Source organism: Schistocerca nitens, chromosome 3 (assembly GCF_023898315.1).
Source record: "Schistocerca nitens isolate TAMUIC-IGC-003100 chromosome 3, iqSchNite1.1, whole genome shotgun sequence".
Classification (NCBI taxonomy): domain Eukaryota; kingdom Metazoa; phylum Arthropoda; class Insecta; order Orthoptera; family Acrididae; genus Schistocerca; species Schistocerca nitens.
In genome coordinates this window covers 57,201,094-57,213,712 of record NC_064616.1, presented here as the reverse complement: position 1 = coordinate 57,213,712, position 12,619 = coordinate 57,201,094, and the positions used below count along the sequence as shown (strand labels likewise).

Genomic DNA, 12,619 nt, shown 5'->3' with positions numbered 1-12,619 from the left:
AGCCGTGCGTATACCCAACCTAGGAACACCGCAGTAAATATTTTCTGTACCGGTACAGATAACTGATTTTTCTTGTTATGGATGTATCATAGTCTACTGTTATGGAAGTCCACCTTTTCTCTTTCGTTACAAAACCTCGAGTAGGCCTACGAGCTGGAAATACAGCGAAAGATGTTTTGTGCACTATGTGATGGTTCAAATGGCTCTGAGCACTTTGGGACTTAACATCTGAGGTCATCACTCCCCTAGATCTTAGAACTACTTAAACCTAACTAACCTAAGAACATCACACACATCCATGCCCGAGACAGGATTCGAACCTGCGAACTTAGCGGTCGCGCAGTCCCAGACTGAAGCGCCTAGAACCGCTGGGCCACAAAAGGCCGGCAACCATGCGATCACCGTATCTCATTAGCTACAATGAGAACTTCAAATTACGTCTGAACGAATATAATTTACTACACAGCCAGTAACGACGCCCACCTTTTTGTTTTGCGAGTGTTCTTTGTAAAAACGTCTTTTCATATGTTTATTCACGATAAGTCTATTGACACTTATTTGGAACAATCTTTAACGCTTATAGTGCGCACAGTAACTTGGAGTGGCTGAAGTCCTTTTTGAAAACTTACAGGTTTGTGGCTGCTTTTCATATTAATGCCTTAAATTACAATTTACTCGACTGAATATAGTAATATAATCATAATTTTTAAACTTTGGTTTCAGCTGCTGTGCTACGTTCCTGCAGTCAACGTGGTTGTTACGATATTTACATCTTAATAAAACGTTACGCACATCTGTGTCCATGTCTAACTAACGTGTGGTGACTGCTTGAGGAAAAATAGACTTTAAAAGACGTCGGCAAGGTTAGCTGTTCTCTGCCGAAATTTGTCATCTCTCCGTTTCGTTGTTCTAACGTCTGATTCCATAGATGCACTACCATTCGTTTTGAACAGTTTTGAAATTCAGAGCTGTGCTGCCTACATACTCTGACGGACCAATAGGAGGTGCGCTCGGATTCGGTTTACGCCGGTTAGCGTTCAGACAGATCCACCCTAGAAACCCGCAAACCACAAAGAGACTGGAGAAAATGACGTCCACAAGCTTTAACGTCGGGCTTGACGGCTCGAGCCGTAATTCCAGCAAGTAAGTATAAACTGTTTTGAACAACGTTTTGTGTAATATTCACTGAATCGTTGTTGTTATTTTTTTTGTTGTTGTACTTAGTTTACAAATATTGGTATTTTGTCATGTTTTTGTGAAAATGCCTTTGATGCATTAGCTAGCTATAACAGCAGTTAGTTCTCTTTTATAGCGTAATTGAATCCCCATTTATGGTATGTTCTTCTAGCATAGTTGTGGAGTGTTGAAATCTTGTGACTGCAGTGGCTCTGCTCTGCGGAAAAATTATTGATTTCTTTCGTGATTAGTATGGATTGAGAATTTAGCCATTGACTCGTTTTAGAATGTCAGATTAACCACTTGTATAAAGTTAAGTTCTTTGTAATTGTAAAACGTGATGACTCCTATCCTGCCACAGTAGGCGGTTCAAGTGACAGTTGTTTAAAGTCGCAATGGCAGCGCATCGATTTGCAACAGATTTTCGTACCATGCATCATTTATAAATCATCATGGGAAGCATTACGTAGGAACACATCCTCTCGACGCACAATTACTCTGCAAAGACTGACACATATGGGGTTTTGGACATGTATATAACGCAAAAATATGACCTTTTGCTACCATTCGTTGACAGATTTTAAGAAAGAAATGCAGAGGTATGATAGAAATGCGGTGTTCGGCAGATTTACTAAGTATATTGACTGCTGAATGACTGCAGATAAAACTGCACTTAAATTATTGATGTACTTATAATACTGTAAAATACTTCTCCAATTTGAAATGGACAGACAGAATACACATAAAAGAAGTCTTTATGTTTGTGTAATCCAGCACTCATTGTCGAATAAATGTTGATACATCTTGTGCCCTTGTACTGAAATCCGAACTGAAAATTGTTGGTGATTGTGTTCAAACTGCAAATCTCTCCATTTAGGGTAAAACAGAATCATAACACAAGGAAAAGACTAAATTGTTGTCAGTGTGCCTGTTTTATTTCCTGAAGCTGCTGATTCAATAAATGGTCACACAACATAAAACGGTTTTTGGCGCACTGTCATTAGACAGTACAGTGTAAAAAACTAGCTAATAAAGTTTAATTCAAACTATTCTAAAAAGTGTGTGGATTTTTTTGTTTTAAAACTAGTGTCATGTAGTGAAATAAATGGACTGTTTTAACCACAGCAATTTGTAAACAAATGGGAAAGGGTGAGCAAAAATAAATTTAAATAGAGGCTGTTATTTATTTGTCCTTTGACTCTTCAGCACAGCCGTATAGGTAATGTCTGTTACATTGCTAAAATAATATATATGTGTATAAACATATACAATACAAAGCAGACTAGGATTAGGTGAGGACAGAAAATTGGCCATTCCTTACATCAAAGGACCCATTCCTGCATTCACCTTAGCAACGTAGGAAAACCATTGAAAGCCCATCGGGATGACAGGACTAGGTATGAACATCACTCCTGTCAAATGCAAGTCCAGTATGTTTGCTCACTGTGTAATATGGAAAGAAGGAAAGAGAATGTCTCATAAACAAGAAGCTGACATCAAGCATTAGTAGTAGAATCCGTGGTATAACTAGAACATGGAAACTTGGTTATATTACACTTTTGAAAACATAAGCACATTAGTTCATTTTATTACGCTTCGTAAAATAGAAACACAGTAAGATGTGCCCTCACTATAGCCATCACAACTTTTTAACTTTTGCTAAGAGTAGGTGACCTGTCTTCCAAAGTTTACCACCTTGTGGGTCAGATAATATTGTGGAAACACTTTGAATCCAAAACAGTCTGAGGACATATACAAAACAATGTATTTCTCAAAATGAAGGTAGTAAATGCCATGGTAACATATTTTTAAAAATGTGAAACCTTGTGTAAATCTAGCTTTCTTTAAGAGGGCTAAAGTGCTGCTTTCATTTTTCTCGTTGAATCCATTGTACAGAAATCGGCTGATCTCAATGTAGAGCCCTGTGTAGAATTTCTTTAATGTATAGTGAAATCTTAAATCCTTGAAAATCAGAAATGTATTCACTTATAATATTAACCTATTTCTGAGTTATCTGCAGATAGACAGACAACTGCTCCCAGTGATTTGAATGGGGCACAAGAACTGATTCCTGAAAGCATCCCAGCACTTGCCTTTACTACATTGTAGTATATGTTTTCAGTTCTGATGTTAGTGGACTGTCCTCCTACCTCACAACCAGCTCAGCTTTCAAAGCAAAATACCCTTCAAGACAAAAAAGCAGATACACTGCGAAGTAATTATCTGAATTGGACAGAAATATGTAGATGTGATGTACATGTAAAGACAAATAAATGATTACAACTTCAGAAAAAGTGGATTGTTTATTCAGGAGAAAGAGATTCACAACTCGAGCAAGTTAATAATGCGTAGGTCCACCTTTGGCCCTTATGCAAGCAGTTATGCAGTGCTTGGCATTGATATTTGTCAGATGTCCTTGTGAGGGATATCATACCTAATTCTGTTCAGTTGGCACATTAGATTGTCAAAATCCCGAGCTCGTTGGAGGGCCCTGCCTATAATGCTCCAACAGTTCTAAATTGGGGAGTGATCCAGCGATCTTGCTGACAAAGATAGTTTGCCAAGCACAAAGACAAGCAGCAGAAACTCTCACTGTATGTGGGTGGGCATTATCTGTTGAAATGTAAGCCCAGAATGGCTTGCAACAAAAGTGTGTGTAGAATATTGTCAACATACCGCTGTGCTGTAAGGGTGCCAAGGATGACAACCGAAGGGGTCCTGCTATGAAATGAAATAGCACCTATGACCATCACTCCTGGTAGTGGGGCCATATGGCAGGTCGCAGGTTGGTTTCCCACCACTGTCAGAGGCATCTCAAGACACATCATCAATGGTCATTGGGGCCCAGTTTGACTCAGGACTTATAACTGAAGACAGTTCTACTCTAGTCAGTGAGATTTCAGGATGAATGTGCCAGGCACCATGGCAAACGGGTTTGTTGGTATATGGGAGGTCAATGGTAGTTGGCACAAGGGATATCGTGAGCTCTGCCCACTATCCATGAGCCGCCTATTAATGATCCTTGTGATCACTGAAGCATCAGTTGTACATTGGAGCGATGAAAATCAATAATAAAAAATCATGCGGGGCTTTGAGTACTTCTTATGACTGCTTGGTTTTCACATTCTGTCGTCTCTCTAGGCTGAACGCTATCTTCTTGGCACTGTGTTTGGCCATGGTTCACTCATTTCTGCAAACATTGTCCGAAAGTGGCATTGCTCCTGTTCAAAGGTAAAGTGATTCACCAATTACTCCAATCAGCTTCTTTTAGCCCAACTGCATTTCATTGTCTCAAATGCTGATATCTGTGTACGTTGTCCGTGTGCCTGTCCGTGAGGCATAGTTACTGTCCCTCTGAGTACACAGAATGAAATTCTCAGAGACTTCATGCCCTGGTATGAGCATGTCAGCTGTTTACTATCCTTGCCAGCTATGGGATGAAATTATGCTGCAGTGTCAAGCATTCATCTGCTGGCTGACAGAGTTTACAATTTTATGTTTTCCTTTGACACCTGTATGAATATCAATTTGTAACCACCCATTGAATACCAGTTTGTGACCAATTTGCATAAATCTTTCGTGGTTTGTCGTCATTCTTGTCTGAGTGTACCAATTGCCCCTACACATGTGACATAAAGAAGTAGTAAAATACTCAGCTCCACATAATCTTTCTCCACCTGCCCAGTAATGTGAATACATATAGATAACAAAACTAACTTAACACAAACGGCAATTGTACCTGCATGGTGAGAGCAAGAGCTAATGTTTCATTAAAATCTGTGCAGAAACTTGTGAGAACCTGCACTCAGCCTGGAAGGTATTCTTCCCACTTGTGAAGGAATGGATAAGTTCTTGCTTAGTGGTGTCTATCCCCACAAAATTAAAAGGAGTTGTTGGTGTCTTCAGTCCAAAGTCTGGTTTGATGTAGTTATCCACTCTAGTGTGTGTCCTGAGCAAGCTGTATCATCTCTGAACAACTCCAGTGAAACCTATATCCATTCGAATCTGCTTACCAGATTCATCCCTTGGTTTCTCTCTATAATCTTTACCTCCCACACTTTCCTCCAAAATTGACAGTTCCTTGATGTCTCATACTGTGTCCAATCAGTGGATCCCTTCTTTCTGTCAAGTTGTGGCATAAATTTCTTTTCTCCCCAGTTCAACTCAGTACCACCCTATTAGTTACATGATCCACCCATCTAATCTTCAGCATTCCTTTATAACACCACATTTCAAAAGCTGTTCTTTTGTCCAACTGCTTATCATCCACCATGTTAACAGTTCCTCTTTTTCAGAAATTCTTTCCTTGCTCTGTAACCAGTCTTGTCAGCTCTGTTTTGACTACCATCAGTTATTTTGCCGACCAAGTAGCAAAACTCAGCTATTACATTAGTGTGTCATTTTATAATCCATGCTTGCAGCACTGTCTGATTTAGTTAGACTATTTTCTGTTACCCTTGTTTTACTTTTGTTGGTGCTCATTTTATTATCTCTTTTCAAGATATTATCCATTCTGTTCAACAACTCTTCCAAGTCCTTTGCTGTCTGTGACAGAGTCACAATGTGACTGACAAACTCCAGAGTTTTTATATTTCTTCTCCCTGAACTTGAAATCTGTCTACAAATTTTTCTTTGGTTTCAGTTACAGCTTGCTCAATACACATATTGAATAACATCAGGAATAGGCTACAATCTTGTCTCACTCCCTGCTTAACCACTGCTTCATTTTTATCCCCTTAGACACTTACAAACGCCGTGTGGTTGCTGTATGAGCTGTATATAATCTTTCATGCCCTATATTTTACTCCTGTTACCTTCAGAATTTCAAAGACTCTGTTCCAGCCAACATTGTCAAAAGCTTTCTCTAAGTTTACAAATGTTATAAAATGAGTTTGTCTTTATGTAGCTTATCTTCTCATAGTAGTCACAGGGTCAGTATTGCATCATGTGTTCCTACATTTCTCAACACCCTGAACTGATCATCCCCGAGGTTGGCTTTTGCCAGGTTTCCCATCCTTCTGTAAATAATTTGAGTTAGTATGTTGCAACTATGACATACTAAACTGATAGATAATATTAATACCTGTCAGGACCCACTTTCTTTGGAATTAGAATTATTACTTTCTTCTTGTAGTCTGAGGGTATTTCACCTGTCTCATATATCTTACTACACGCCAGTTGGAAAGTTTTATTATGGTGTGCTCTCCCAAGGATGTGAGTAACTCTGGGGATCATTGTTTACTCCAGGGGTCCTCTTGTGTCTTAGGTGTTTCACTGCTCTGTCATATATTATTCTTGCAGTATCGTGTATTTGTTTATCCCATCTCATCTTTGTCTCCTTCCTCATTCCTTTCTATAACATACATTTGCTGAGAATGAATGAAGTACTAACCTATTATAAAGTTAACTTCCCTTGTAGAGCCCCTTGTTATATTTCCTCCATCTCTCCACTTTCCCTTCTTTGATTAGCTGGCTTGTCATCTGAGCTCTTGATATAGATTATGAATGAATGAAACATACACCCAACACTGGTGTAATACAAGTTGACTCTTACTGAGAAGGCAACAGCAACCAGCCACTTTTTGCAGCGCCATTCATTTATTTAAACCGCGCCTTTACTCATTTCGAACAGAAAGGTTCATTTTCAGATGTTTAGTTCATGTTAAGATAAATTTTACATTAGCTTTCAATCTTTGTTTTCTCAAATTATGGAATTTTGGGTGGTGGTGTCCTACAACCAAAACAGTAATTAGTGTGTCGTTTAAAATTGTTGTGAAGCACAATTACAGTTTTAAAAAAAATTAACATTCTTGCATCTTGTTTTCGTTGTAGGACACCACCATAAAAGGAAATTTCGTCATTTGGGAAAACATAGTGAAAGCTAATGTAAAATGTGTCGTAATATGAACCAGCCATCTGAAGATGAACCTTTTGGTTCGAAACTGTTAATGGTGCTGTTTAAATAAATAAATAGTATTGTTGCTGTTGTCCTCTCTGTAAGAGTCAACCTATATTTTGTACACAGCCACGGGCTCAGAATGTCCATTTTTGACAAAATAGCAACTGGTGTAATATTCTACAATATGTAGTATTTATTACATAAACATATCTAAAAAGAAAGATGATGAGACTTACCAAACAAAAGCGCTGGCAGGCCGATAGACACACAAACAAACACAAATATACACACAAAATTCAAGCTTTCGCAACAAACTGTTGCCTCATCAGGAAAGAGGGAAGGAGAGGGAAAGACGAAAGGATGTGGGTTTTAAGGGAGAGGGTAAGGAGTCATTCCAATCCCGGGAGCGGAAAGACTTACCTTAGGGGGAAAAAAGGACAGGTATACACTCGCACACACACACATATCCATCCACACATACAGACACAAGCAGACATCCTTCAAGCAGCCACATTCTGCTCTGCCAGACTGAACTATACGGAATTTATCACAGTTACAAGTAATTTTATATATCTCACACTTTTTACAAAGCTGGAATGCTGTCTTTACCATTGGGCTAAAAGTGTACAACAGTGTTGTGCTCATTAAATAATGTTTTTATCATTCCATGTAGGCTTTCACGGCCGGCATCTTCATCAGTAAACACTTCCGGGCCAAGTTGCCGTGGTCGATTGACTCACCTCGGAAGATGTTCTCCGTAGTTGAGAATGAAACGTCAGGGAGAAGTAGTTCTACAGATCGACCACGGCAACTTAGCCCGGAAGTGTTTACTGATGAATGTTTTTATGTTCCTGGATTTAATTTTTCTGGCTCAATCCAGTGAGACTTTCCTAAGTATGGAATTGTGCATCATTTATGGCATTCATGAGGTGGGATCAAGGACAGGGTAAAGAAGACAGTACACCTGGTGTTTCTGCTTTTTGTGCATTATGGAGTCCACTAAGGTATGAGGATATCAATTGTTTGATGCTATTTGTTTGGTTGCATTTAATTCCATTTGAAAGTTGTCTTCACCCTTAGGGATGAATATTAACCAATGTATCATAATTTATGCAGTTACCACCAAGCTCCATTGTGAATTTTATATATTTTTTAGCATTTAGTTGTTTACGGAATTTTTGAAGCTGCCTGGTAGCATCTGTCCATAAGCACACCACATTGTCAACATGTCTAAACCAGTATCTAACCTTGAAAGGGGGTGAATTACTTTCTAAAAACTGTTTAAAAATGTTCCATGAATTTCCAGCAAGGACTGGAATTTGGTTATCACGTAGCTAGACCATCCAAATGTTTGTATTAGACTAGTTTCTGTAGTTAACGTTATGTTATCTGTGATAACATATCTAATAACTATGTGAGAATGTTAAGGCTCTCCCGAACAGGTGAATAAGTTGTCAACATCAAAAGAAACCAACTGGGCGCTAGGGGGTTTGCATGTGTTCTCTGTTTAGTTCACTAAGTCAACTGAATCCAAGCTCAAACATAGTCATGGTATCCTTAATTCTGTTGACTTACTGAAAAAGTTGAGACATGAAAATGCCACCTACTTCTAAGCTGGTTTGTTTTGATGTTTTCAATTTATTCACCTGTTCAGGAGTGCCTTAAATTCTCACAGGTTTACTAGATAACTCAGTAGTTAATATGGTTGTCATAGGTGACTTAAGATTAGCTACAGAAACTTGTCGAATAAGAAATTATTTCTGTTTCAGTAACAGGGTATACTAACAGTTGAATGGTCTAGTTGTGAGATCGCCGCACAGTCCAGTCCTTCATGGGCAATTTTGAAACAGTTTTCAGAAAATAATCTGCTCCATTCCAAGGTTAAATGCTGGTTTAGGTATGTTGATGTGTTATGCCAATGAGCAGATGCTACCTAACTTCAAAAATTTCTCAAACAGTTAAATTCTAAACACAGTATACAAAATTCACAACAGAGTTAGGGGGTAACTGCATAGATTATTTAGATTTAACCATAGACATCATTGACTGTATCTGTACTTTCAAGATGTATAGAAAACCTACCACCAAAGCTGCAGTAATGCAGGCCAATCCTCAACATTTGATGACCCATATACATTTTACCTTTCATTCTATGATACATCGGCTAATATCCACCCCCAAGGGGGAAGACAACTTTCAAATGGAATTAAATGCAACCAGACAAATAGCATCAAACAATAGATATCCTCTTACCTTAGTAGACTCCGTAATGCACAAAAAGCAGAAACACCAGGTGTACCTTCTTCTTTACCCTGTCCTTGACCCTCACATCAAGAATGCAGTAAATGATGCACAATTCCATATTTAGGAAAAGTCTCACTGGATGGAGCCAGAAAAATTAAATCCAGGAACATAAAAACATCATTTAATGTGCACACACTGTTGTACACTTTTAGCCCAATGGTAAAGACAGCATTTCGGCTTTGTAAAAGAGTGGAATATATAAAATTACTTAACTGTGGCAAATTCCATATCGTCCAGTCTGGCAGGGCAGTATGAAGCTGCTTGAAGGAACACTTAGAAAAAGAGACTAATTTTCCAGACCACCTGCTTAAAGAAGGCCATAGTTAAAAGGTGAAACACGAAGTATTACATCACATCCATGAAGGAAGGAAGGATGGTGAACTGTCTTGAATTAATGGAAATTAATAAAGACATGTCCATTAACTGAAGCTTGGTACTGAAAAACCACACACAGTTCTCTTTCTCACAACCTCTAACTGCAGGTACTATTCATAATGCCCTCCAGGCCAAATTGTAAATTACCCCTTTTACTCACATGCCCCATTTCCTTTATTTCAGTTACTATAATTTCTCTCATTGCATTAAAAGAACTTTTATTCATAACTGTAACATTAATATTACCATCTCAGGAAATGGAGATACTCCGTACATGCAGTATTTTAAAATCTAGGATCCAACAAAATGTCTGCACCACCTGCTTATCCTTGTTCATGGTGATGGCGTAACAGCTGAAACTCCAGTTCCTGTAACAAATAATAAATATTGTGGAATGTTGAGTGTTGTGTGTATTTCATTCATGATGTGTAAAATATTCATACAAGAACAGACAGACCAATCGATCGATGCTTGGTATGCAGTTGGTTTTTTTCCCCCTTATATCTGTTTAGTCTTTCTATTGTCTGTCTATATTTCTTCTAGATAAACATGCTTCTACAGTCTTGCATTTGTCCTCTAGCCATTGGCACTTAACCATTATGCTCTTTTTACCAACTTCATTTTTTAGTTTTTCTGTATTTTGGTGTGCCAGGTATGTTTGCTGCATTTCAGTATTTTCTCTTTTTGGTCAAACTCAGTATTGCCTGTGTTATCCGATGATTTCTAAGAGGCCTTGTCTTGTTAGCAATGTGAACATCTGCTGCCTTCACTTTCATCTCTCGATGCTACCCATTCATCTTCTACTGTATTACCTTCTCCCGTTTTAGTCAAACATCACCTAATGCTCCCATTGAAACTTTATCTCTAGTGCTTTCAACTTATCCATGTACCATCTCTGTAATTTCATACCTTTTTGCAATTTCTTCATTTTTAGTCTACAATTCATAACCAATAAATTGGTTGCCACACAGTTTAAAATAAGATTTCAAAATCTGTGCCTTATCATTATATAATTAGTCTGAAAACTCGGTGTTTCCAACCTTCTTACATAATTCTTGAACCAAGTGTGTGCAATCCCATTCTCCTCCACCCCCCCCCCCCCTCCAGTCCATATTCTACTACTATTTTTCCTTTATTCGTTACACCAGATTCCAGTCTCATAGTCTCATTTATTTAGGTAAGGGAATGAGATGGATTTAGATAATATGTAAAGGAAGAGAGGGGAAAAATAGTAGTTCAATGGAGTAACAAGCGGTAAGTATTGATGATAAACTGCAACATTCAGTAGAGAAGCCAATGTAACTTGAGTTGGGCTGTAAACTAGTGACTGTTAGCAAGTGTGTTTTAATATTGTTATTGTTTTTTTAGTTTTTTGGCATACATGCTGAATGATTACTAAGTCAGTCAGGTGACACACAGATTGCACTAGGTCACGGCATTTGATGACCATGTCAGATTTGCAACAGAAAAAGAAACTTCGACAGCAAATCCTTCATGTGTTGGTATATAATTGTGGTGAATGCAAAGTCAGTAAAGTGAACAAATGATATGCTTCTGTTGGAGGTAGCTAGAGTGTGCCGAGCATCAGCTATTCTTAGCATCAAAGCACATGTGGCATACTCAGTAGTTACTAAGACGTGTTGCTTTTATTTTTAGTAAAGGTGTAGTCTGTTGGTATGCAATATTTGCATATGAAGGTATAGAGTTCTGACAGTTGAGGGAAATAAGTATTGTCGGAGTGAAAAATAACCATCTACATTCATAAGACTGTCTGCTTCAACTCTTTAAACATACGTAGTGCAAGCCAGTAGTGACGATCAAAGAGAAACAAAAGCTGCAAAAAGAAAAAAGAAAAAATTTACTACTCATTACCAGAAATTTCCCATTAAGGCTGCTGGACTCTGAGCCCAGAAATCCCTCATATAAATGTTGCAGGCTGTACACCTCGCCAGAAGAAAAAGAAAGAAAAGGAAACCTCATGATTGTCTTAAAACGATATGAATGATTACAGCCTAGGAATTTTAGCTTCTGGCGGAAGAAATCAGTGTATGTTCACTAAAAACCCATTGGAAAGCAAATAACACGATTGTACGAAGTGAATTAAAAATTCTGCAAGGGTGACAGTCTTTCCTGACGTGGGATTGTGGGTCGAGTTGTTACTGGTGGTGATGTCACTGTTTTCTGTCACGCACGTTGGTAATTTGTTTTCGAATCGTTTCACCATCAATGTGACAGTTTGGTGTTTTAGTTACCATGTATAGGTATTAAAGATCTGAAAGATTTCCTTGAAATTAAGACCTTAATGTGCTCTATGGACTGGGGTTCAACTTCAACGCACTTAAAGAGAGGTGTTACTCAACATGTTTTTTTTTTTTTTTTTTTTTTTTTTTTTTTTTTTTTTTTTTTTTTTTTTTCCTTCCAGTTATTGGAGAATGCAACTTAATAATTCATAGGTTCTGGCAGTGTCATGTAGAAAATGTCATGCACGTTCAACATTTAAATTATATTCTGTATTCTTTGTGGGAGTGTTTCATGCTAGCTGGACTTGTTAAGGTTTCATTTTCTTCTAGTTGATATTCTGATAGTGAATATATCAAAATGTGTAAAGTGATGACAAATGCTTGAGTTATCAAGACTTCATAATAGTTACTTAAGAGCATGGGGAGATTGTGGAAAATGTTTTTGGAGTGGTTCAATCTTTCTGTTAACTCAAGGAGAGTTTGACTTGATTTCTGGTAAATACATACATCCACCTATAGCAGCTTTACCAAAATAGGGATGAATGTATAAACGTGGACACTGCTCAGATTATGTTGATCATTTCACAAAGTACAAAAACCACCTGCTAGGATGTAGTGTTCCATC

The 12,619-nt window shown here is 38.0% G+C and overlaps 1 protein-coding gene across 1 annotated transcript in view; it reads left to right on the top strand.

The window, feature by feature from the left end:
* Positions 1–962: 962 nt before the first annotated feature.
* LOC126248020 (microtubule-associated protein Jupiter-like) overlaps positions 963–12,619 on the top strand; it is a 113,508-nt gene continuing 101,851 nt past the window's right edge. The window contains exon 1 of the mRNA XM_049948606.1: positions 963–1,143. Coding sequence (XP_049804563.1) covers positions 1,088–1,143 — 56 coding nt within the window. The 5' untranslated portion in view covers positions 963–1,087. The remainder of the gene's footprint in view (positions 1,144–12,619) is intronic.